This window comes from Rhipicephalus sanguineus, chromosome 2 (assembly GCF_013339695.2).
Source record: "Rhipicephalus sanguineus isolate Rsan-2018 chromosome 2, BIME_Rsan_1.4, whole genome shotgun sequence".
Classification (NCBI taxonomy): Eukaryota; Metazoa; Arthropoda; class Arachnida; order Ixodida; family Ixodidae; genus Rhipicephalus; species Rhipicephalus sanguineus.
The window spans coordinates 133535847-133561286 of NC_051177.1; the positions used below are offsets into that span (position 1 = coordinate 133535847).

Consider the following 25440-nt stretch of genomic DNA (forward strand, 5'->3'; position numbering starts at 1 on the left):
TACGTGTACAGTCGCCGAAACCTTTAACTAGCGTGCGGGAATGGCAGTTTTTTAAATGCGAAAGAGTTGTGTGCCGGGTTCCACCAAGATTTTCATGATGTATTTCCGTGACAGAAATACGTCAGCAAAATGCACACGATCAAATGGAAAACAACTTCAAGAAAAACAGCTTCGTAAACGGGAATCGAACCGACGACCCCTCGGAAGGCGACAATAGGTTACGGACGCTGTATCCACTGAGCCACGGTCCTACACGCAGGGGTTTCACGAACGCGTCTTTTATCTCTGACATTGTACTCTCATAGTGCTCTTCATACGCCAGGGTAGTGTCGCCGTCTGGGGGCGGTAGATTGAAGCAATGCATCACCTCCGCGGTTAGCTCCAGCAACACGCCATTGCACTGCCTCTACGGCCGTCTTATTCAGCGCGTTTCCAAAAGAAGTGTAATTTTTTGCCAACGCCTTACACCGCGTGGTGGCGGCTTTAGCCCAAGCCTCGCCCGATCGCATACATTCATATTAAAAAATAGATCTGCGAAGCTCGCCTGGCTTCACACCGCGTTACCCGCTCGAACCGTGGGAAATCACGGCAAAACTCATGGGCCAGCCTAGAGGGGAGACACGATGCACACGTCGTTACGTGTCGTGTTTCTACCTGGCTGTGGTGTGATCCTTCCTTTAAATCCTTAGCATTCCGCGGGATGGCGACCTCAGCCTAAGCTAAGTAAAGAAGCTCAGCGTAAAATAAACGACGCTCTTCTGGCTTTCACACCTATTTCTCTGATGACGTTCTTCCCGTGCGAATGAAACGGCCTGAGCAACACTAGCAACGGTGCGTTGCCGTAGCAAATCTTGTAGGCCAGTTGGCCAAGGGTACTGCGTCATGACCCTTACGAGCACACAGTGCGAGCGTTTCAGTAGTCTCAGTGCGGCGGAGGCTTTCACTGCAATATTGAAAAAAACTCCATGGTCAGTGAAATGCGGCGTCCACGGTGATTCGATTCGGTGACGACGCAGTTAGGCGATTCGCTTTTCGCTTCAGCGTGTGACGCCTCCTCGCCATCGTAGGGCCGTTCCAAATAGACTAATTGTGTTCTGCCGCCGACTACAGCGTCGAGTGCACTGGCACCGACTACTAGGGAGCGCTCACCTTCCTCTTGTCTCCTGAAATGAGGATGCTTTGAAAGAGTGCTTGTCGAGTTAGTGTTTATTATGTGCACGCTGAAGCCATCTTTGCGCGGGATTCACCACCTGCTGTGTCCGGGTGTAAACTGCTACAGCTACCACAAAGGTTTAATCATTTTCATGGGCACTAGTCGCCGGGATGGAGATGTGCGACGAGGCGTCAATGTAGGCGCGTCCACATCCAGCGGTGCTATAGCTGCCAAACACCAATATACATTGTGCAAGCTCTCATATATCATTGTATAATAAGCATTCAACTACTTCTGCGAGGACACATGTCACTTTCGTGTTATACCATTTCCTATAACGGAGGGATCAACCATGTTTTTTTGTGTGCCTTCATCATATGACAGAAGTGTGTTCCGAAAAGGGTGAGAGCAAATGTATGCCCACAAAGCGCATGCCGTCAAAACAATTTTTTGCAAATATAAAGGCTTTTATTGACGGCACTAGTCGACGAAGCGCAACGGCGACAGTCAAGACAGAGCGCGGATTTTGAGCGCGATGAGCGTGCAGTCAGAGAAGAGCTGAAGAGGACGACCCACTAGAAGGAGCTAGAGAGGACGACCCATTACATACTTTCAACGCTTCGGTATATATAGGTATACAATTACCCCGCGTACGAAAAGGGACTGCCTGGCGACCTAAATGCTTGTGACTATGTGCGGGTCATGGTAGGGCTTCAGGTGCTCCACGTTCAGAGCCAGTCCACGTTGACAATGTCGCGCCCTCGACGGCGCATGTCCGAAGATGGTTCAATGGGTTCGATCAGGTAGTTGACCGGGGATATGCGTTCGACGACATAGTAGGGGCCATCGTATTTGGGCAGTAGTTTCGAAGAGAGGCCAGTTGCAGTGGTAGGGGCCGAGAGCCATACGTGCGCTCCAGGGAGGAACGTGGGCGCAGAAGTAGTGGTGTCACCGCGAATGCTCTTCTGCCGCTCTTGGTCATGCGTAGTAAATGTTTTGGCAAGCTCCCGACACACCTCAGCAGGTCTGGCTGTGGCAGAAATAGGCGCACACTCAGACGGATCCGGCTTGTATGGAAGGATTGTGTCGATTGTGTGCGACGGGTGCCTGCCGTACAATAAGAAAAAGGGTGAGAAACCAATAGTGCTCTGAGGGGCGGTATTATCGGCGTAGGTGACGAAGGGCAGAGTGGCATCCCAATTTGTGTGATCGGTGGCGACGTACATCGAGAGCATGTCGCCGAGCGTGCGGTTAAAGCGTTCGGTGAGGCCATTCGTTTGCGGATGGTAAGCAGTATTTTTCCGATGAACAACGCTGAACTCTTTGAGAATGGATTCGACGACTTCCGACAAGAAGACACGTCCTCGATCACTGAGTAGCTCCAGGGGAGGACCGTGGCGCAGCATGAACCGGTGGAGCAGGAAGGAGGCTACATCGCGCGCTGTAGCTCCTGGGAAGGCGGCAGTTTCGGCGTATCACGTAAGGTGGTCTACAGCGACGATGACCCAGCGGTTACCAGCCGACGTCAGAGGAAGTGGCCCATACAAATCAATGCCAACGGGCCCAAACGGCCGGTCAGGGCCAGGTAGAGGTTGCGGACCTGCCGGCGATAGGTGCGTTGAAGTTTTGCGGCGCTGACAATCGATGCAGGAGCGAACGTAACTTCTGCACGTAGCGGTACATCCCTCGCCAAAAGTACCGTTGGCGAATGCGGTGGTATGTTTTCGATACGCCAGAGTGTGCACACTGCGGATCAGAGTGAAACGACTCGCTTATGTCAGAGCCTAGACTGCGGGGTATTACGAGTAGCCACTGGGGGCCGTCGCCGTAATTGCGTCGGTGGAGGAGGTCGTCGCGAACGGTGAAATTGTGGGCTGGACGACGCAACGAGCGAGTGGTTGGTGTTGACGATGTATCAGTCAGCAAGTCTCTCAGTGAGGCAATCCAGTGATCCTTGCGCTGTTCAGTAGCGATGGTGTGAATGTCGATGGAAGAAACGGCATTGTGAAACACTGAGCTGTAGGTATTGTCGTCAGGCATGGGGGAGCACGAGAGTGCGTCGGCGTCAGCATGGTGGCGTCCGTTGCAGTACAGCACGCGAATATCGTAGTCCTGTAGGCGATGTACTGGGACGTACTGGGATGGATACCCAGCACCTCCACCAAATTATAAAGGCGTTTATTGACGGCACCGTCAGTGCCGTCAATAAACGCCTTTATAAATAAATTATTACATTTATAAATAAATTATTGATGGCGACAGTTAAGACAGAGCTCGGACTCTGAACGCAAGGAGCGTGCTCTCAGAGAAGAGCTGAAGAGGACGACCCACTAGAAGGAGCTCGAGAGGACGGCCAATTACATACTTTCAACGCTTCGCTACACAACTTTATTCCATCATATGGGGGTGAGGCACACAAAAGTCGCCGGTGTGCACACTAGTTAAAGATTTAGGCGGCTGTACCTTCTTTCGTAGTAGAGGAAGTACAGTTTATAATAAAAAATGCTTAATAAGTGCTAAGTAGCGTTACATGAAGTCAAGGTTTAAAAGTGATCGCTGCCCACGGGAACATGTTTGAAGTACGCAATTTAATTTCAATTACGGGTCACAAATTTTTATTGCACTCGGCGAAAGCAAGGACCCTGCTTCGCCGGGAATCAGTTGGAAATTTTTGTTATGTACAATGTATATTTGGCGCAGAGCTACCTTATAAAATAAAGGCAGCGTAATTTTTCTGGTTCATCATATAGGGTTGATATTGTTAAGCGCGGAACTGAAACGACAGGGACGGGACAGGGAGTAACCCACACTCAAGCGCACACACAAGAGCACACAAGAGTAACACACATACTCCCTGTTCCGTCCCCGTCGTTTCAGTTACGCGCTTTGCGATATGAATATGTCGCACCAACAAAGCCAAAAGTCCACCCTTTCTAAAAAATTCAACCAGCTCCGCTTAGCGGAAATTGCTGAAACATCGAAGCTGGCGGCCTTCCTTTCGTCAGGCCGTCGTATTTCTATAAGGGAGAACGTTTTGGCCTGTCGGTTGTTCGTCGTTCTTCAGAAACCATAGCGCAATAAACAACACGGGAGAAGAGAGAGACAAGGACTGGTCCCGTGTTCTTTATTGCGCTGTGGTTTCTGAAGAACGCATTTCTATGTTTTGCAAATCTTTGAGCTATGTTGTATCACTGCTCTTCATTAGTTACTCATAACCGAGATCGTGGCCCATGCCACTATTGAAACTGCGGCTCGCTTGCTGGCTCATGCGTGTGCCTCGTCGTCGCCCTCTTCACTACATTGGCCCCCAAGGGAACAGCGGATCCATCCTGGCTACTTAAGGCGTAGACAAAATAGTGGGGTCATACCATGGCTTGATGCGAGACACGTGGACGATTTCTCGGCCGCGACGGCGCAAGTCGTCAGATGGTGTCAAGTGCTCGACCTCGTATTTGACGGGAGAAGTCCGATCGAGAATGCGGTAGGGGCTGTGATATCGGGCCAGCAACTTAGAGGAAAGCCCAGGAGTGTTCGGTGGGACGGAAAGCCAGACGAGGGCGCCTGTCTTGAAACAGCAAGAGCCGGTCGTCGTCGCGCCTAAGCTTCTGGCGACATTGGTCTTCTGTCTTAAGTGAACGGGCCACCTGTGGGCCATCTTCTGTGTACCTGGGAACGTCGGAAATTGGACTGTGTGTAAGGAAGCATGGTGTCAAGCATGCATGATGGCTTGCGTCCGTATAAGAGAAAGCACGGTGAGAATCCAGTGGTCGCTTGCGTAGCAGCGTTGTTGGCATATGTCACGAAAGGAAGGACGGTGTTCCAGTAGGTCCGGTCTGATGCTGTGTACATCGTCAACATATAGAGGTGCGTAACCAAAGGGGGGGGGGGGGAGTTGAACCCCCTCCCTAAAATTGTTAAATTTGGATGTGTATAGTGTATACACGCACATATACAAGCGCACGCACGAACATACGTAAAGTATGGTTGAACCTCCCCCCCCCCCGCAAAAAATTGCTGGCTACGCCCCTATCAGCATATCGCCGAGAGTGTGTTTAAATTCTGCAGTCTGGCCATTGGTTTCCGGATGGTATGGCGTCGTCATGCGATGAACGATGTTACACTGAACGAGCAATGCTTCAATAGCTTCGGAAGGAAAACACGTACTCTATCACTCAAAAGTTCGCACGGGGCGCCGTGGCGCAGGACGAAGTTGCATAGGATGAAGAAAACGCAACTTCTCTGGCTGTTACTGTGGCCAAAGCTGCAGTCTCTGCATAACACGTCAGGTGGTCTGCGCCGACGATGATTCATCTGTTCCCAGAAGTGTTTGAGGGAAGCGGGCTGTATAAATCAATACCAACGCGGTGAAATGGACGCACCGGGCACGGGAGAGTCTGAAGTGTACAGGCCGGTCGTTGAGGTGGAGCCTTTAGTCGCTGGAAGGCGGTACAAGTGCGTATATACTTGCACACAAATAGATACATTCCGCGCCAATAGTGTCGCTAGCGCAGGTGGTTGCAGGTCTTGAGAACGCCGGCCTGAGTGCTTTGCGGGTCGGTGTGTAGAGCAGCGCACATTTCCGTGCGCATGTGGCGAGTTAACACAAGCAGCCACCTCCGGCCACCAGACGCGTAATTCCGCCGACAGAGGAGACCATCTCGAATAGCAAAATAGGGCGGTTGGCGACGAAGAGTTCTTGGAGCGGGACAAGCTGTTGGATCAGCCAGAAAATCGAGGATGTGCCAAAGCCACGCACCCTTGTGTAGCTGGAAGGAGTATTTTTCTGGATAGTGACAAAATCACAACATCATTTATGAGCAGTAAGATAGTGTTTTGGGTGACGGCAATTGGCGACAAGGAAGCTGACGGAGACACCGTGTCGGACGCTAGCGGCTAGCGGGAGAGCGCAGGAGAATCTGTGGCGAGGCATGTTGGTACATACTTGATGAAACCAATACTGCATACCGCCAATACTGCACCAAGGCCGATGCCGATGGCGTCACTATGTATTTCCGTTCGCGCATCAGGGTCAAAGTAACGAAGAATTGGACGCGATGTTAGTAATTGCCATAGCGTTTCGAAAGATGTGACGCAGTCTCTTGACCAAGCAGACAGGCCGTTAGGGGTTGTTAGGTGCACTGTCTTGGTGCATTCTTGTCTTGGTGCACTGGACTTGAATATAAATTCTTAGTAAATAAGCAACACGACACCACTTGAGGAGAGATAAGTATCCATACCTTTATTGAATGATCAGGCTGGAAGAGGTTTGTGCTGTCACAGCCTTTCTTTCTAATGAGACGTGTCAGCCATGTCAGCCAAGCAGTTTGATATTTCCTTGTTTGAACAGTGACTTCCAATTGCACGTACACCGAATGTCCATTACTGTAGTGCATTTCTGCGCCTCTTTACTTGTCTGTCTCAAAATGAGCTTGCGGGAGCACTGATCGCAGTCTCCCAGGACTATGTCAACTGTTTCTTCGTCACCATTGTGCCCACCTTCTTCTCCAGGAACTAAGGAAGCTAAAGTGCATGTGTTCTGTACAGTATAGAAAAGCTCCAGAAGGCAAGGCCTTTAATAACCACGCTCCGCGGTGTAGCAGTCACAAGTGGGTCAGTGAGTATCCTGCAAGTCAAGTTCGATTTGTCGCCTTGCATGTTCCGTGAACCAGTGTAAAATGCATTATCGCTTGGTAATAGAATAAGTGTAATAATAACGCTATCATCTTAGGTCACTGCAATTACTACAGTGGTGCTGCACTGTGATGGCTGATGATTCTAAGCCCCTGCGTTATCATTATGACGAATAAGGCTCTGTTTTACTTTATATTTCCTTTGTGCATTACATAATACTCTAGAATACGTTTGAATGAAGAAAGCCTAAAAGCCACTAATGTTAGTCTTTTAATTCTAGCGCAGTAGTTAAGAGGTAAATTGAAATGAATTGAAGTGGACTGATAATAAATCTTTCCGTTGGTGGAATTCGAACCCACCAGCGGAAAGCAATCAGCATTTTGGACTAGCTGCCTTTCACACTTTTTCGAACAAAACCTTGAAGTCGTTAAGAGGGAGTAGTTTCACCATGTTTATCAAAATAAACATATGCACGCATACATATTTATATACAGGGTGTTTGAGCAAAGAAGCACCATGTATTACAAAAAAACATGGGCGGTACGAGTCTCTAATGAGCGCAGTATTGGTCTGAGCCCACCAGAATATTTTTTCCAATCCGCCAAGCTCGGCACTTAACAAATATTGCTGAAATAACTTTTCAAATAGTAACCCTAGAGCAAAATCTTTAACACAAGAATTGTAGCGCTTGTTCAGAAACATCGAGTTTTTAATCTATGCTAACTCCCCTGCATAATTATTGCCGGCCTGTCTTTAGAACGCACGAATTTCAAAAAATAACACGTGACTGCCGCATAACACGTGGTGCTTTTAGTGCCGTCAAATGTAAGTTGAACGGAACATTAAAGGCTGTTTCGCGCTCGGAGATCGATTGAACAGGCTATCGGTTACTCCAGTGGATGTTAAGCGGTAAAATGCGCTTATCTTTTCAACGCAAACAAAAAACAAGATACCAAAACAAATTCTTCAACGTAGAAGTGGCAGCAGAGTCATTCAATTCTCTTGAATGACTCTGGTGGTAGCCACGCAGCAAATGCCACATGAGACCGTTATAGGCAGCGTTTGATGCAGCGTAGACATTTTGTCTTTTCTTTTCGCAACAATGAAGAAACGTATTGGAAGGGGCAAGGGTGACAACGTGATGAAGAACCGAGATAAAGGATTCACTCACACACGGCAGCCGCTCTTTCGTAGGTTTTTTTTTTAGACAGTACGCTCTCACCGACATTTAGCGTACAGTGTCGTCCTCTCTTGGTACGAACGCGACGCCGCGTATCTGCGCTCCGCGGGGCGCCAGCGCTAACGGTGCGGCCGCGCATCGAAGCTAATCGGCACAGGCGCACAAGAGCTTGGAGGCGGGGCTTCGGTTCCATTGAAAAGCGTGGGAGCGCGCCGTGCGTGTTTTGCCGTGAAGCAAACTTAAAGCGCCTGAGAAACCACGAAGCGTTGCACGAAAGCGTGCTTCGCTCAGCGCGACGTGTTGTGTAGTTACGGTATTTGAGGATTGAGCGGTTCCTCTTTTTATTGCGATAGCAATTATATGGACAGTCTCGGCTGGTTTTAGGGGCGAAGCTCCTTAAGGCGGCACCCGTTCGTCCCTCGTAGCGTAGTATGTAACCAGTCTTACGCTTTGACCTGCAAGGTGGTGCCGGTGGGAGATTTCTCCTGTGCGTTGTTGAAGAAAAAAAAAATCGCAGCGTGCGCGTTAACTAAAAGCCGAATTCTTCTGTCTCTCATTCCCCATTAGCAGCCATTGGCATGTTCCAGTAGGAAACGTTAGTAGAAGTAGAAGTGTAAGTGTTAGCTAAACCAACGAAACCAACGAAAGACGCCAGATGTTTTGTAAAAGCAAAACGAAAGAACGCCAGATGTTTCTAAAGCAAAACGAAAAGACGCCAGCTGCTTAACGAAAGACGCCAGATGTTTTCTAAAGGAATGGTTTTCTAAACAATGAAAATTCACAGCGTACGTGTAAAATTAAAGTGAGCTGCAAGTCGTCATAACTCATCGAACCTTTAGTATAAACGCGCCCGATCTCACGTCGGTGATGATGTACTGGGCAGAATTCACGGAAGATTCACGGTTTACCGATGAACCTCCGCAGCTTCGCCCACTCATCATCATTCACTCCGTGGATATGCTGTGATTTTTTTGTCCGTCCCCATCGCCGCCGCCGTCATGCACCGTATATGTATAAGTATGTATATATATATAAAAGCCCCAAAGAAAAATAATTCAGAAAACTGCTTCCGAAGCGCGGAATCGAACCAGGGACCTCTCGCTCCTCAGCGCGTGGCGGTAACCACTACGCCACGAAACGCAGATCCTCCAAGTAGCTAACGGCGAGCGTTATATACACATCTTTTACCGCTGGTCGGACTCCGAGACGGCAGGCGCTTATAAGCGTTTCTTCACTATCAGTGAGATGGTACGATGTGCGGGCTGGGCGTTGGGCGCTGGGCGCGCTTTAAAGGTCGTCGCCTCGCTCCCACGACAGCCGATGCTCTGCGCCCTACAGGGCGTAGTCGCCTTCGTGCGCTTATCTCAAGGAAAGAAGGGGGGCAGGCGGCGGGTTGTATGTCTTGTGCTTTCCCCTCGATGTCCGCGCTGAAGTCACAGAGCGTACGAAGGCCACTTCGCTCGCTGCAGCGGCCGCGTTTGCGAAAGGAGCGCGATGTTCAAACAGAAATAAATAACAACTGTGACATTTAGTGCGCGCTCGTCCTGTGTGTACGTGTGCGTTCGTTTCGTGTGTCCTCCTTTATGTTTCAGCAGTGCGCTTCAAGTATCGAGCTGTGACGCATGATAGTTCGCGCTCGTCCTGTGTGCGTTCTTTTCGTGCGTCCTTTGGGCTCGAGCGACGCGCTCGCAATTTCGAGCTGCTTTCCGTTCTTCGCGTTGCATTACAATTTGTTGCTATCGCATTGATTGCTTCGCCGTTGCGGCGAAACTGTGACTTTTTTCAATACCATAATATCATTTTAATGTATACATCGACGAAGGGATGGCCAGATGGACGCACGGACGGACGGATGGATGGACGGACGGACAGATGCGCGGTCAGTTGGACGGACATAGTACGGTCCATTTTTAAACGATATGCGCGCTATGAACGCTCTATGTACGGTATATGTTACACCTGTGCTTCGGTCCGATGGGGAGCTACGCCGACGACGGCGATAACGGACACCGTGAGAGCATAAGGAGCTTCGCTTCTAAAAAGAGGGACCGCTCAATTCTCAAGTACCGCAACTACACAACACGTTGCGCTGAGCAACGCCTCGGGGTTCCAGCAACGCACCGTGGTTTCTCAGGCGCTTTAAGTTTGCTTCACTGCAAAACCCGCACGCCGCGCTCCCGCGCTGTTCATTCGAAACGAAGCCCCGCCTCCAAGCTCTTGTGCGCCCGTACCGATTAGATTTGATGCGCGGCCGCACCGTTAGCGCTGGCGCACCGCGCAGCGCAGCCACGCGGCGCCGCGTTCGTACCAAGAGTGCACGACATCGCAGTCACCGAAAGTCTGCTCAATCGACCTTCGTGCACGGAGCCGCCTTTCATAAAATTTTGAACTCACGTTTGATTGCACCAAAAGCGCCGCGCGTGAGGCGGCTCTCACGTGGTATTTTTTAAAAATTTCGCGCGCTTTAAAGAAAGGCTGGAAAAAAATTAAGCAGGAGACTTACCTTAGCATAGATCAACAAATTCGATGTTTCTGAACAAGCGCTACAACTTTTGTATTGGAGATTTTTCTCTAGAGTTACTATTTAAAAAATTAATTAAGCAATCTTTGTTAATTGCCGAGCTTGGCACATAGGAAAAATATTCTGACGCGTTCTATATGGCTCAAAACCATACTGCGCGAATTGGAGACGCGCAGCGCCTATGTTGTTTACATACCTGGTGCTTCTTAGCTGAAACATTCTGTCTAATATCCCAGGAGGTGAAATCAACTCCCTGATCATCGCTTTCCTTTGGACAGCCGTAAATTTCTATATAGCCGCGACATCAGGCCGCCTGACGTTTCCTTGCGATACACTTCTCATTTCCTATTCAATGCGGCTTTCTCTGATGCTTCAAGTGGCGTAAATTTGCCACGCATATTTTCTTTTCTATAGAAAAGAACAATGGCAATGACGTCTGTGCTTTCAATACAACATAGGCGGGTCAGTTGCCCGCTGAAGTATATGTCGCAATTTATTGTTTTTGGTTCGCTGGTGCTTATTAATATAGATAACAAATAATTTGGTACATTGTGTCCGAATTGTGACGCTGCGCTCAACGACGTTTGCGAGAATGAAGGGCATCGCATTTTTTTGGACCGATTGTTTTACTTTTGTCGAAGTCGAGAGGCAGCACCGATATACCGGGATAGTGTGTCATCGTGCTTTCCTAGCAAAAGTCCCACAAGCGACCGCAGCGTCTGGGATTGTTAATAAATCCTGACCATTGTACAGTATAAAACTTAAGCACCGTGTAAGAATTCTTTTGGGTGTCCGGACAGACAGCACTATGTATATTTTTTGTAAAATAACTCAACTAAATCGAAACGTTTCAAGTACAGTCACGTGTTGCTTGCTTTTATGAATACTACCACCCTTCATATAAAAGTCTGGTGCCTCACAGAAACGTGTAACATCACCGGTTTTTAGATTCTTTTTTGACTCCACTACATTCATTAACTCTTTTCACCTGACGTGATGATGTAATTTCACAGTATAGGGTAGTCGGTATTTTCTGGCAGGGTCCCGCCCCCCGCTCCTTCCAGGCCGGAAAACCCAACATGCAGCATTAATGGCATAATTGAGTCTAGACACGTAGAGTGCAGCGATAAACCTTGCGTATATAAACTCCACATTTCCATCAAAACATGTATTTATAATGTGAGCCTGTCACAACATACGGCAACTGCAGCTTCCACCTCCCGCCTCCCGGGAGTCACTGTGTGGGTCAGTACACCCAGCTGTTGTACAAACTTTCAAACTTACGCGACTTCGCATGCCGCCTTCTATTTGCACTAAGCAAAAGTTCACGGCACGCGCGTCAGTGCTGAAGTCGCCGTTTACGAGACACTGTGCGCATCTGTTTGCCGCTAGGAAAGGTGGTCCCAATGGGCAAAGTTGTAGCACGAATGGTGGTCAGGCATGGACATTATTGTAAGCCGGATCAAGAGCTAGGACGGGAACTGCGATTTTAGTTTCTTATCCCGATTAACTCGATCGAATAATGTTCTCTGTTGAGTACCTATAGGTATTGGCCTTGAGAGGTTTTTTAACTACAGAGCTCTCGCCTGTCTGCTCCAGTTACCACTGAAAAGTACAACGACAACCTATGGACGCATTTCGAGCACCTGCCATTTCTCTTTCCGTTCTTTCTCAGTGAAAGGCCACCAAAATTATATCTTGGCGCACGCTCGGCGCAAATAAGCAAATATTGCAAGTCAGTTCTGCAGAAACCCGCAAGGTGGCAGAAGGATTAAGAAAGGGAAAATAGACAACCACCCGTTTTGTAGCCCGAAGCCACAAGGAAATCCATACGGATTTCTCAGAAATAAAGCATATAGTTGCCGAAAAATTCGTCCTGGTCCGGGGATCGAACCCGGGACCAACGCCTATTCGGGGCGGTCGCTCTACCAATTGAGCTAACCAGGAAGCCAGCAATTGGCAGCGCGAGGGCGAATCCATCGGCAACTCGAAGCAACTGGACACATATTGCAAGTCAGTTCTGCGGAAACCCGCAAGGTGGCGGAAGGGTTAAGAAAGGGAAAATAGACAACCACCCGTTTTGTAGCCCGAAGCCACAAGGAAATCCACACGGATTTCTCAGAAATAAAGCATATAGTTGCCGAAAAATTCGTCCTGGTCCGGGGATCAAACCCGGACCAACGCCTATCCGGGGCGGTCGCTCTACCAATTGAGCTAACCAGGAAGCCAGCAATTGGCAGCGCGAGGGCGAATCCATCGGCAACTCGAAGCAACTGGACACATATTGCAAGTCAGTTCTGCGGAAACCCGCAAGGTGGCGGAAGGGTTAAGAAAGGGAAAATAGACAACCACCCGTTTTGTTACCGATGGATTCGCCCTCGCGCTGCCAATTGCTGGCTTCCTGGTTAGCTCAATTGGTAGAGCGACCGCCCCGGATAGGCGTTGGTCCCGGGTTCGATCCCCGGACCAGGACGAATTTTTCGGCAACTATATGCTTTATTTCTGAGAAATCCGTATGGATTTCCTTGTGGCTTCGGGCTACAAAACGGGTGGTTGTCTATTTTCCCTTTCTTAACCCTTCCGCCACCTTGCGGGTTTCCGCAGAACTGACTTGCAATATGTGTCCAGTTGCTTCGAGTTGCCGATGGATTCGCCCTCGCGCTGCCAATTGCTGGCTTCCTGGTTAGCTCAATTGGTAGAGCGACCGCCCCGGATAGGCGTTGTTCCCGGGTTCGATCCCCGGACCAGGACGAATTTTTCGGCAACTATATGCTTTATTTCTGAGAAATCCGTATGGATTTCCTTGTGGCTTCGGGCTACAAAACGGGTGGTTGTCTATTTTCCCTTTCTTAAATAAGCAAATAATGCGATTTCTGCCGAAATGTAGCAGGTTGTTGCGGGTTCCACCTCTTCGCGCAGTTTGGCGCAATTGGCGCAGTAATTACATCCCCGCAGAGGGCGTCTCGTGGCAGGTCATCTTTGCACGAGGCGGCAGACTTAATGTCTTAGGTTAGAATGCGAGGGTTTGTTGGTCAGCTGTCACCTCGTGCAAAGGTCAAATAAATTCGCGTATACCCGCATACCACGGGCCGCAGTATGCGGGTATCTGCCACACGTGACTGTGGAAAAGGATTTCATGACGTACACGACAGGGAAGTGACGTTTTCATATCGTGATTCGCTAATCGTATTCGTCATACGCTCACGTCCTCTTATGCAAATTTTGGTGTACCGGGTGTCCCAGTTATCTTTAGCCAACGGTAAAAAAATACAATATTACAGGCAGGAGAGTGAAATCAGTCGGAAATTGCTGACAGCCACCTTACGCACTCCATACATTTATTGTTTTGTAATTAATTAATTTGTTAGTTAGGCTTATTCAATGAAATTGCTAAATATTGACTTCAGGCAAGAAATGCGACTCGCAAAGTTCGAGAGTGTCTTCAAAAACCACCACTACATTATTTGCGTTAAAAAAAGTCTCACGTATACAATTTTTTCCAGTCTGCAAAGAAAGCCTGCGAAATACAAAAAGAACCACGTGACTAGCGCATTCGTGCGGCAGTGAAACATGCTGCTCTAAGTTAACGGTGGTTTCTTGGCCCGCGTTCGCTACAACTTGCACCGTCTCGCACACCAACTGGCTGACGCGGGCAAGAAACCACCGTTAACATATCGGTGTACCGCTGCAGAGAATCCGGCGAGTCGCCGCCGAAGCTGATTTTGTTCGCTGAAACCACGGCTGAGAGCAGCATGTTCGCTGCCGTGCGAATGCGCTGGTCACGTGGTTCTTTTTGTATTTCGTAGGCTTTCTTTAGAGCTTGGAAAAAATGGTGTACGTGAGACTTTTTTTAACGCAAATAATGTAGTGGGGGTTTTTGAAGACACTCTCGAACTTTGCAAGTCGCATTTTTTGCCTAAAGTCAATATTTAGCAATTTCATTAAATAAGACTAATTAACAAATAATTAATTACAAAACAAAAATATCTCTGTAGCGCGCAAGGTGGCTGTCAGCAATTTGCAAATGGTTTCGCTCGCCTGCTTCGAATATTGTATTTTTTAACCCTTGGCTAAAGTTAGCTGGGGCACCCGGTATACCAAGTTAAGGAGATGACCATGACAGCGCGAAGCCGTAGGCGGCCAGATAGATAGATAGATAGATAGATAGATAGATAGATAGATAGATAGATAGATAGATAGATAGATAGATAGATAGATAGATAGATAGATAGATAGATAGATAGATAGATATGCATGTTCGAAACGGGCGGCGCAAGAACAAGGGACAACGGAAAGACTACACACCACACACGAACATGCATAACAAATTCCAACTTGCCCAGGCATCAATTCTTCTGCAGATAGATAGATAGATAGATAGATAGATAGATAGATAGATAGATAGATAGATAGATAGATAGATAGATAGATAGATAGATAGATAGATAGATAGATAGAAAAAGTCACAGTTTCACAGCAAGGGCGGTGCAATTAATGAATGCGATAGCAACAAATTGCAGTGTTATACGAAGTGAAGCTCGCAGCTAACTGTTTTCTGTCTGATCTCGCGTAACTACAAAACGCTGGTGTAAGAGAATACGGTCGCTCCTGGGAGAGATGCTTTCCGCATAGTCCCTTCGCGTTGAGAGCGCAGCACGTAGAAGGGTATACGAGCCGCCCGCTGTGACGACTATCGAGATAGCGCGCGCGCCAGCGATCGCGACCGCGCCCTTGTATTCAAAGTTCGCTGTGTCTGCTCGCGCGACACCCCACCCCCCTCGCGTCTTCTCATGGTCGTTAAAGACAGGTGGGGCGCTTCTTGTCTGCTTTGACGGCAGACCTCCGGAGGGGGGTATGTCATCGCATACACCCTCCGATCGACGGAAATGGGCCGGCTCGTTTGATCTCTGCTTCGGCAGCGTTCGTCGCCTCCGCTTGCGCGTTTTTACCCGCGGTAGAACATAAAATGTGCGGGTTTTTTTATCAATTTTTCCTTCATACGGGACGGACATGACGGCGACGGCGACGGCAGGAACCCGTTGTGACTGCCCATATTATTGCTATGACAATAAAAGGTCAAAGTGCGTTTGGTTCGCTGAAGAACGCTTCGCATTTAATATAAAAAGGAGACAGAATATTTAGTTTACAGGGTATGAAAGAATCACTCTTGAAACAATACGCGTATTCTAACAAACTAAGGCGCCCTTTCAAAACGTCAGGACATCGCCAGTACACTTGCGTGTTTATCTCCGTATTGTGCAATTCTTCAATGCAGTTTAATTGTGGCGTGCTGGCAGTTTGAGACAATAAGAAAATACGCTGAAGTCCTTGAGTGATTCAGGCCTGGGAAGATGGCTGTTTATTAACTGGGTGGATTTGACAATGTTCAGAATGCGCCACTCCGATGTGGGCAAACACGGACCCAGAATTCACTGCCAATTATTCTTTTTTCGATATCAGTAAAAAAAGGCACATCGGTACTCACATGCTTGTCCTTCATTTGAACCTGTTAACTGTGCGTCCGCTGAAATAAGGCAAAGGGAAATTAAAATAAAGGGCATTGAATGGCTGTAAATGCGGCGTGTTACATCGTCGAGGAAATTACTGGAATATAATTGTGCATATGATTAGCAAAGTAATGTGACCAACAACATTTTTTACAGGTGTGCCATTGGTGATAATATGTTTCGAGTAGTTAGTATTGTGGCGATAATAATGATGTAAAGATACAAAGACAGACATGTGATACGATCATCATCTTTTGCACCCTGTTTCTATGTTCACTGCAAGACGAAGACGGCAGTGGACAATGATATCCAATTTGATCTATCTTGCGCGAGCTCATTCCATATTATTCCTGCGCACTTAATTCCATCGCTCCATCTGTCGTGCTCCCACCTCGGTATTCACTTCATTGCTCTAAATGACCACCCACGCATTACGTGACCAGTCAGATCCACTTAGTTCCCTTAATACGAACTAGATTATCAGCCACGCCTGCTGTTTGTCCAGCCCATTGTGCTGTTTGCCGATCTCTCAACGTTGCGTCTACCATTTTCCGCTCTGTTGCACGCTGTGTGGTCCTTAGCTTTTTCCACGAGTTTCTTTGTTATCCTCCAAGTTTCAGCCGCATATGTTAGAAATGGAAGTTTGCAGTCACTGCATACTCTTCCTTTTAGGGGCAGCGGCAGATTGCATACAATATATATGATTCAGTAATGCCGTATGCACTCCAGGTCATCCTTCAATGAATTTCCATTTCATGAGTAGGCTTGCGATATGCTATAGATATGCTACAGATGGCTGTCCTAAACATGGTTTTGCCTGCGTGACGCCAAGCGACATGAGACGACGACAGCATACGACAGCATACGACAACATTCGACCGCATGCCGAGGCGCCTAAAGTGTTCCGCACTCATAACGTTGAAAATGTACCTTCTGTTGTATTTGAACTTTGCGTCTCTTGTAGAAAAGCCCGATGCTCTATTCAGTACGACAGGAGCACATGCCGCGTCCCGTTGTATTGAACGCATTTACGAATGTCTCGCATTGAAACAGGCGCGTTCGATAGTTCGATATCTCCACTTGGATAGCAATCTCGGGCAGGGATTTTTCTATGCGAACACAAATACCATTTCCAAGAGACGAACAGCAAGAGCGAATAGAAGTAACAGAGTCAATCCCCGCTGCACACCACGGCTTTTCGATCGCCTGAAGTGACTTGAGTGCCCATCGCACGCGATGTAATTCAGCAATGCATATAAAACAAACGTAAAATATGCATTCGGTGTGGCCGATAGTGGTAAGGTATTCTCCGTGCATAAAGTATTCATCGAAAGTATCATGCAGCCGGCCATCGGAGAATTGTTTTCTGCAAGAAAGGGTGGGCGTCGCCTCCATGCGTGCTTGCCTGGGTGACTCGCATATGTACTGAATATTGCAGTACAAGTTTCACGTCAGCCACTGAAAATCTTTTGCGGTATCTACATCGTGCCTAGCGCAACAACTATAGTGAAAAGTCTAGTAGAAGAAAGATATTTGACTCCTAATCTGTTTAGCAAAAACAAAGTACTTTAATAAGCGAATAAAGTGAAATAATTAATGACTGGGCTTAGAAGTCCATCCTCGCTCAACGCACATACAACTTTCCTCTTTGATGTTCAAGGCAGCCATTCAGAACGCAAATTGACATGGCATCACTGATCGTGTCACGTATTAATCGGAAAGAACTTTTTCCCTTATTACGCGTCGATTTAAAATTTTTCTGACAAGCATTCGCGGAAAATATGCCTTAGCTCGGCATGCGGATAAACTGGGCAACCATTTGAGAAGCCGTATCAAGAGACCTTCCATTAGCGCCTTTGTTTCCACGCGTTTTTCTTCGTTTCGTGATGAAGTATATTTATTTTGATCTTATTTTTTGAATGTATAGTAAACACATAGGTCTGATATTGTTACGAGTACCAGAACAGCACTGCTTTCATGCGACATAATGAAACAATTTCGCGCAAGTTGTTCTCGTCGTTTTCAATTCATCATGATATGCACAACTGTCAAGTACAAACTAGAATTTATAGTCAAAATCGCGAATGCTCTCCAGCGGAATTATGCTCCTGAATTTGCACACACCAAAATAGCACAGGATGCCATCACGTTGTTTTGCGTTTCTTTGTTTCTTTTAAATGCGAAGCATTTCTTAGCGAACCTTTGGCACTTTGAGCGTTTGTATGTGCGTATCTATCTACGACTCTACTTATCTATATATCTATCTAGCCACCTACGACTGAGTGCTCTCATGATTGCCTCCTTAACTTGGTGCAGATCAAAATTGGCGTAAGAGGGTATGAGGATTTCACGAACATGGCTGGCGGGTCATGAAATGAATAACGTGAAAAACCTGTCGCGTACTTTGTCAAACTCTTTCCTCCACACACATGTGGCACATGCCCGTTTACCACGGGACGCGGTGTACGGGAATGCTCACACAGGTGATTGACAATTTTTATCTACCCATAAAAGGCGAGAACAGACATTGGTAATTAAGATGCGAGAGCGCTATGAAAAACCGACATCGGCAGCGTTGACCCGACGAATGGAAGGAATAAATATTAGGATCCCAGCAGGAATCGAACCCAAGCATTCTACGTTGCAATCAGGTATTCTACCACAGAGCGACGCCAGGTCTATAAACTGGTTTGGAAAAACAGCCTATGCAGGCGTAATGTCGGTGGAACGTCAATTGTGGTTGTGGTGCTGGCTATCCAATTTTACAAGAACGCAATAAACACTACATATGTGCTCCTACAATACAAGCGTCATATCAGATTAACGTCTGTGGTGGCAGTGTTGGCTCCGCTGTTATAGCTGTCTATTAAACATTACTTTTGTAATCCTATGATTCAGCAAGCTATATAGAAGCATTGCTCGACCCCGGAGAAATGCATTAACGAAGCTTATCATATTCACATCATTGCACCATAAAGTGCACTTAAATTTCGATAATACCGACATATGTACTCTAACGTCATGCCTGACGTTACGTTGCACCATGAGTTACCTTCCTGGTAAGCCCACGGTGTGTACACCGCTACTACACTTAGAAAAACACGTCGTCCTACCTCGTAACGCTTGGCTCAAAGCCATAAAGTACAGCATCGAAGTACTCGCTGCCTGTTTCGCATGAAACCGATTCCCACAACGCGTGGGATCTGCCGAATTTTTTTTTCGGGCACGCTGGCTTGGAGTGGGCAGACTCGCAGAATAATGACGCCAAAGGAAATACATAGTGTAACCGCACCCTCAAGAAAAGAAAATGAGGGTGAACTTTGCCACGTTTCACTTAAGCATCAGCCCTTAGGTCGAAAACTCTCTCAAAACATCAAAATGCGGATGATTTGTAATGTTGCACTTATACTAACAAGGCGACCCGTATTTTTTTTTCATGTCCTACTCCAGGGGGCTATCGACATTGGGCAATTGAGTGCTTTCACCCTCGGCATCCTTACATTACTAAAGAACAAGGAGCTCTGGTTAAAACTTTTCGAAGTATCCACTCAAAGTACAAACTCTTCCGAGTACAAGTTGTTCTCCATGATTTATAGCAGTGCGAACTTGAACAGATACACAGTCGCATCAAACTTACTGAAGTAATCCGCCGCCTGAAAAGGTTTTCGGTTGGCCGTAAAAACTCAGTCCTTGAAAACGTGTAGTACTTCCCTTGAAGAAAATCAATTCGTGTCGCACTGAACGAAAATAAAGTTAACGCATTCTCTGACAACAGTGTAAGCAATAAAGGGAGCGAAATGGAATTTAAAAAGAAATATCAACTGACATCAGTGCCGTCGCTTAGAAAAGGAGCTATTCTGCATATTAAAGGGGTGGTGCCACCAAATTTGTGGCTTGCGCGTTCTTTGCTGTGAGCGTTTCCTATAGCTCCAGCAAGCATGATGCACGCACAAAGATTCATGTATTCTCGCTAAATAATTTAATATCGCCTTTTGATGTGGACAACTTTCGGTTTCGCTTTCTGGGCGCCGAAGTTGGGCAGTGACGTAGAAGTGTAGGGGCTTGGTCACGTGACCACACAAGGCTGTGACGCAAGAAGCCAGGAATCGATCGAAAATCGGCGAGTGATGTAGCAACCGATGCTTTACCGGTACTATTGTGAACTAGAATATATTCTAATTCACTACAGCCGGTACATACGTTGCGGAGGTCCGGAGGTCACTCACATCACTGCAGCAGATCTGGTGTGACGTCACTACAACTTTCTTTGCCCCTCCTATAGATCTGCGTCAGAGTTATTGCGCTAGCGATGGGTTTCGATCGGGACAATGTGCATTTGGGTACAATTTGGACGTTAATTAAAATACATTCTAAACGTTTGCTGTGTCTGACCCTTCGTGTGGAGTGTCCTTGCATACAGAGGAAACCCACAACAGGCTTGTTATAGCCTCGAAATTTGATGGCACCACCCCTTTAAAATGATTTTAATTCCTTCACCACAAAGAGGTAATGGGATCATTAATTTCGTTTTCACTTTAATACGCTTTGTTTCATAGCAAAATTATATATTGCATTTCATCAAGAAGAAACACGTATGCTGCTGGTCTATCGGCCGTCCAGCATATCCAGAACCAGGCAATAAGAATAACAACGCTCAGCACCTTCATGTCGGATGTGTCGTTCTTACTGTTCTCCCAGGTGATTTTATTGTTTCAAAGCTAAACAGATATTTGTTGGGCATTCTTATACATAATTACGTGAATAGAAAAATTCATATTTCTTTACTGCAAACTAATTATTCTCTTAGTGTATCAGCGACTCGTTTTGCAAAATGAAATAGAATTCCGCTTCCTAAGGCAAGGACTAATAATAGCAAATTGTTAAGTGCAATACTTTCGTTGGTATCATTCTGCAGTTATTTGCCTGCATATGCAAAGAAGGGATCCTTCGGAATATTTAAAAATGCCTTGCGTTCACGCTTGCTCAAGTGATAAATATTCCACAATTTTCATAGTAACTGGTCTCTTCTACGTCAATGTATCTCTTTTATTTCCTGCTTACGATCTTGGTCATCTTACCACTTTGGTCATTTTGTATGACATTTTTCTTCGTCTACCACAATTTGCCAAGATGTTGTTCTCTAACGGATGATCTTTTAGGAGGTGTCACACAGTCCCGCGACTTTGAGAAATCCTTCGGTATTTATGTGTCTTATATTCAATGCAACACATGTACCTCAATAATAAATCCTGAATGTTTTAGCTGCTCTTTCCGCCTTGTCGTGATTGCAAATAACTATTATGCAAGTGTTTTCGAATGATGCAACAGTGGATGAGAACCTATTAGGCTATCGACTACCAGCGAATATGACATAAAATATGCGGGGCTAAGAGCTGTAAGACTAAGGACAGTAATGTGCAAGTCTAAGTTATGGTCAGCAGAAGTTTCGTAAAATGGCAGTTTGTTCCTGCGAATGCCATAGATCGTCTCATATGTGGCTAAACTTTCCTGGAATGTCCGCTAATGTAAAGAAACACGGCTGCTACAAGTTGGTGTGATGCGGTGGCTGCCATGTAACATCCTATGTTACATGGCAGCCACCGCATCACCGGTGTCCCAGCTATCTTTAGCCAAGGGTTCAAAGTACAATATTAGAGGCAGGCGAGTGAAATCAGTTGCAAATTACTGACAGTCACCATGCGAACTACAGACAAGTTTTTGTTCGATAATTAACTAGTTTGTTTTAACTAAATTGCTAAATATTGACTTTAGTCAAGAAATTCGACTTGCAAAGTTCGAGAGTGTCTTCAGAAACTCCAACTGCATTATTTTCGATAAACAAAGTCTCACGTATACCATTTCTTCCAAGCTGCAAAGAAAGCCCACGTGACTAGCGCATTCACGCGCCGCGAAAATGCTGCCCTCAGCCAAGGTTTTAGCGAACGAAATCAGCTGCGGCCGGGACTCGCCGGCTCCGTTGCAGCGGTAGGCCGATAAGTGGGCGGTGGTTTCTTGGCCCGTTGCCAGCCATTTGGCGCGCGTGATGGTGCAAGTTGTAGCGAGCGCGGGCCAAAAAGCCATCGCTAACTTATCGGCCTACCGCTGCAACGGAGACGGCGAGTCGCGGCCGCAGCTCATTTCCTTCGCTGAAGTCACCGCTGAGGGCAGCATTCTCACGGCGCGAGAATGCGCTAGTCACGTGGTTCTTTTTGTATTTCGTGGGCTTTCTTTGCAACTTGAAAAAAAATCGTACACGTGAGACTTTCTTTATCGCAAATAATGGAATTGGGGTTTCTGAAGACGCTCTCGAACTTTGCAAACAGCATTTCTTGCCTAAAGTCAATATTTAGCAATTAAGTTAAAGAATCCTAATTAACTACTTAGTTAATTACAAAACAAAAAATTGTCTTAATACGCAAGGTGGCTGTCAGCAATTTGCAATTGATTTCACCGGCCTGCCTCTAATATTGTATTTTTTAACCCTTAGTTATAGATAGCTGGGACACCTTGTGTATAGGGCTAGGTTTCAGAGCAAATAAGCATGTACTAGACGCTGCGAGAGACCTCACTAAATATTATACTCAGAACTTGCAATGTTATCAACCCTTAGGCCAATATATACAAGGTCATGCGTAGGCTGAAGTGCCCTTTCACTTCAACCAGCATTTAGTTATTTCAATCGCTGCATCTGCTGTGAATAGGTAATTTTGTTTGACAGTGTTGAATTTTCTGCTTTTTGCAGAAGAAAAGCACATCTTTGAACATGTACATATTACAGGCCTATATTTTCACCATTAACCTGATGATAATAGTAGTGACTGTCTTTGTTGCTTTTTTCTATTTTATCACTTCGTTTTTATTTGTCGCACTGTTTCCAAAGTCTGCAGAAACGTGCTCTTGAAATTTCCATACGTGTCGACCGTGGTGCCCTTGTTTACAGACCACGTCCTGGCTTTCTCTTCCGGAGGGAAATGAACGAGCCATGACTTGGCCTCGTCTTGGCGTCTTGCCTTCCACTTGTTATGGAGGGCCACGCTTTCAAATTCATCGAGTCAATCTCCAAGGCTGTCACACTGAGCGTAAGCTGCAAGAACGATGCTGGCTCCTGAACGATGCTGTTTGACCAGGCCTGACGCGCGTGTCACAAGATCCGCTTTGTATTTCACACTTTCTTTGTTGCAAAGACGTGGTCCTTTCAAGAATGCCGTATTCGGGCGATACTAATTTGTTTTGTATGATGTGCGCATGCCCTTGTGCAATTGACATGTACAGCGCAGTTCTACACTTCTGCCACGCAACATTACATGCGTCAAGGAGACTCCTTGCCTTATGTGGCATTGGTATGGTTTTTTTTAGAAAGCAGTTCCAACCAATCGCGTGTCGCTCTGGGGTATAACACCGGCTTACCACGCGAAAGGCCTGGGTTCGCTTGCCATTCAAATTTCTTATTACTTACTGATTTGCGTCCGTCTCAACTTCTCGCTCACGGACAACTGAACTTCTCTGCTCACAAACAAATAAGTTACAACTGTGACAGTTCGCGCTCATCCTGTGTATGCTTGTGCGTTCGTTTCGTGCGTTTGTATTTGACCAGCGCACTTTAACTGTCGAGCTGTGACAGTTGTTAGTCCGCGCTCATCCTGTGTATGTTCGTTCCGTGCGTTCTTTCTGCTTGAGCAGCGCGTTGCAAGTTTCGAGCTGCTTGCCGTTCTTCGCGTGACATTACAACTTGTTGCTATAGCATTCATTCCTCCGCCCTCGAGGAACAATGCACAACAAACGCTCAATTACGTCTGTGAAGACACGTTTTACTTTCGTGTTATACCGATTCCTCTGACAGAGGGATCATCCATGTTTTTTTTATTTCTCCGGAGCTACCACTGTAAAAGCACGTGCGAATAACAAAGCATAAGTATGTGCGACTCCAGCCCAGGGTTAAGGAATTTCTTATCTAAATATTTGCTTCGTGACTTCCGGCTCCTTCGCCGCCGGAAAACTCGGCATGCAGCATTATTGGCAGAATTGAGTCTAGATAGTCAGAGTGTTGCAATAAACCTTGCGTATATAAACTCCACATTTCCATGAAAACGTTGTATTTATAATGTGAGCCTGCCACAACATATGGAAACTGCAGCTTCCACCTCGCGCCTCCCGGGAGTCACTGTGTGGGTCAGTACACCGAGCTGTTGTACAAACTTTCCAACCTACGCGACTTCGCATGCCGCCATCTATTTGCACTAAGCAAAAGTTTACGGCACGCGCCTCAGTGCTGAAGTCGCCGTTTACGAGACACTGTGCGCATGTGTTTGCCGCTAGGAAAGGTGGTCCCAATGGGCAAAGTTGTAGCACGAATGGTGGTCAGGCATGCACATTATTGTAAGCCGAATCAAGAGCTAGGACGGGAACTGCGATATTACCTGCTCATCTCGATTAGTTCAACCGAGTAATGTTCTCTGTTGAATACCTAGTTATTGGCCTTGAGAGGTTTACTTTTTAGCTACACAGCTTTCGCCTGTATGCTCCAATTACCACTAAAGTTTACAACAGCAACTTGTGGATGCATATCGAGGGCCTACCATTTCTCTCTCTCTCTTCTTTCTCGGCGAAACACCACCAAAAATTATATCTTGGCGCACGCTCGGCGCAAATTACGCGATTTCTGCCGAAATGTAGCAGGTCGTAACGGGTTTCACCGCGCAGGTTGGCGCAATTGGCGCAGCAATAACATGACTGCAGAGGACGTCACGTGGCACGTAATCTTTTCAGACTTAATGCCTTAGGTTAGAAGGTGAGGGTTGCTTGGTCAGCTGCCACCTAGTGCAAATGTGAAATAATTTCGCGCATACCCGCATACCACGGGCCGCGGTATGCGGGTATGTGCCACACGTGACTGTCGAAAAGAATTTCATGACGCACACCACAGGAAAGCATGGCACCTGCGAATTCATGGCACCTGCGTATCGTATTCGTCGTACACTCACGTCCTCCTATGCCGATTTTGTTATATACGTACCAAATTAGGCAGACTACCACGAGAGCGCCCAGCCGAAGGCGGCCAGATAGATAGATAGATAGATAGATAGATAGATAGATAGATAGATAGATAGATAGATAGATAGATAGATAGATAGATAGATAGATAGATAGATAGATAGATAGATAGATAGATAGATAGATAGATAGAAAACGTCAAAGTACGTTTGGTTCGCCGAGAAACGCTTCTCATTCAATATGCAAAACGAAACTCACAATATTGAGTTTACTGAGTATGAAAAAATCAACGATGAAACAATACGCGTATTGTAAATAAACCGAGGCGGCCTTTCAAAACTTCAGGACATCGCCAGTACATTCCGTGTTTATCTCCGCACTGTTAAATTCCTCATTGCAGTTTAATGGTGCCGTGCTGGCAGATTCAGAGAATAAGAGAGATAGATAATAAAACGAG

The 25440-nt window shown here is 46.7% G+C and overlaps 1 protein-coding gene and 1 non-coding gene across 5 annotated transcripts in view; both read right to left on the reverse strand.

Moving 5' to 3' along the window:
• Positions 1-25440, reverse strand: part of LOC119383677 (uncharacterized) — a 53269-nt gene that overhangs the window by 11875 nt on the left and 15954 nt on the right. For 2 of the 4 annotated variants that reach the window (XM_049412618.1, XM_037651953.2), the window contains one exon: positions 15971-16009. The exons of the other annotated variants lie outside the window; for them this stretch is intronic. In XM_049412618.1, the coding sequence (XP_049268575.1) occupies positions 15971-16009 (39 nt within the window). The remainder of the gene's footprint in view (positions 1-15970; positions 16010-25440) is intronic. 4 annotated transcript variants of the gene reach the window in all.
• Trnaf-gaa (transfer RNA phenylalanine (anticodon GAA)) lies at positions 12359-12432 on the reverse strand. The gene has a single exon. It is a non-coding gene; the product is annotated as a tRNA-Phe (tRNA).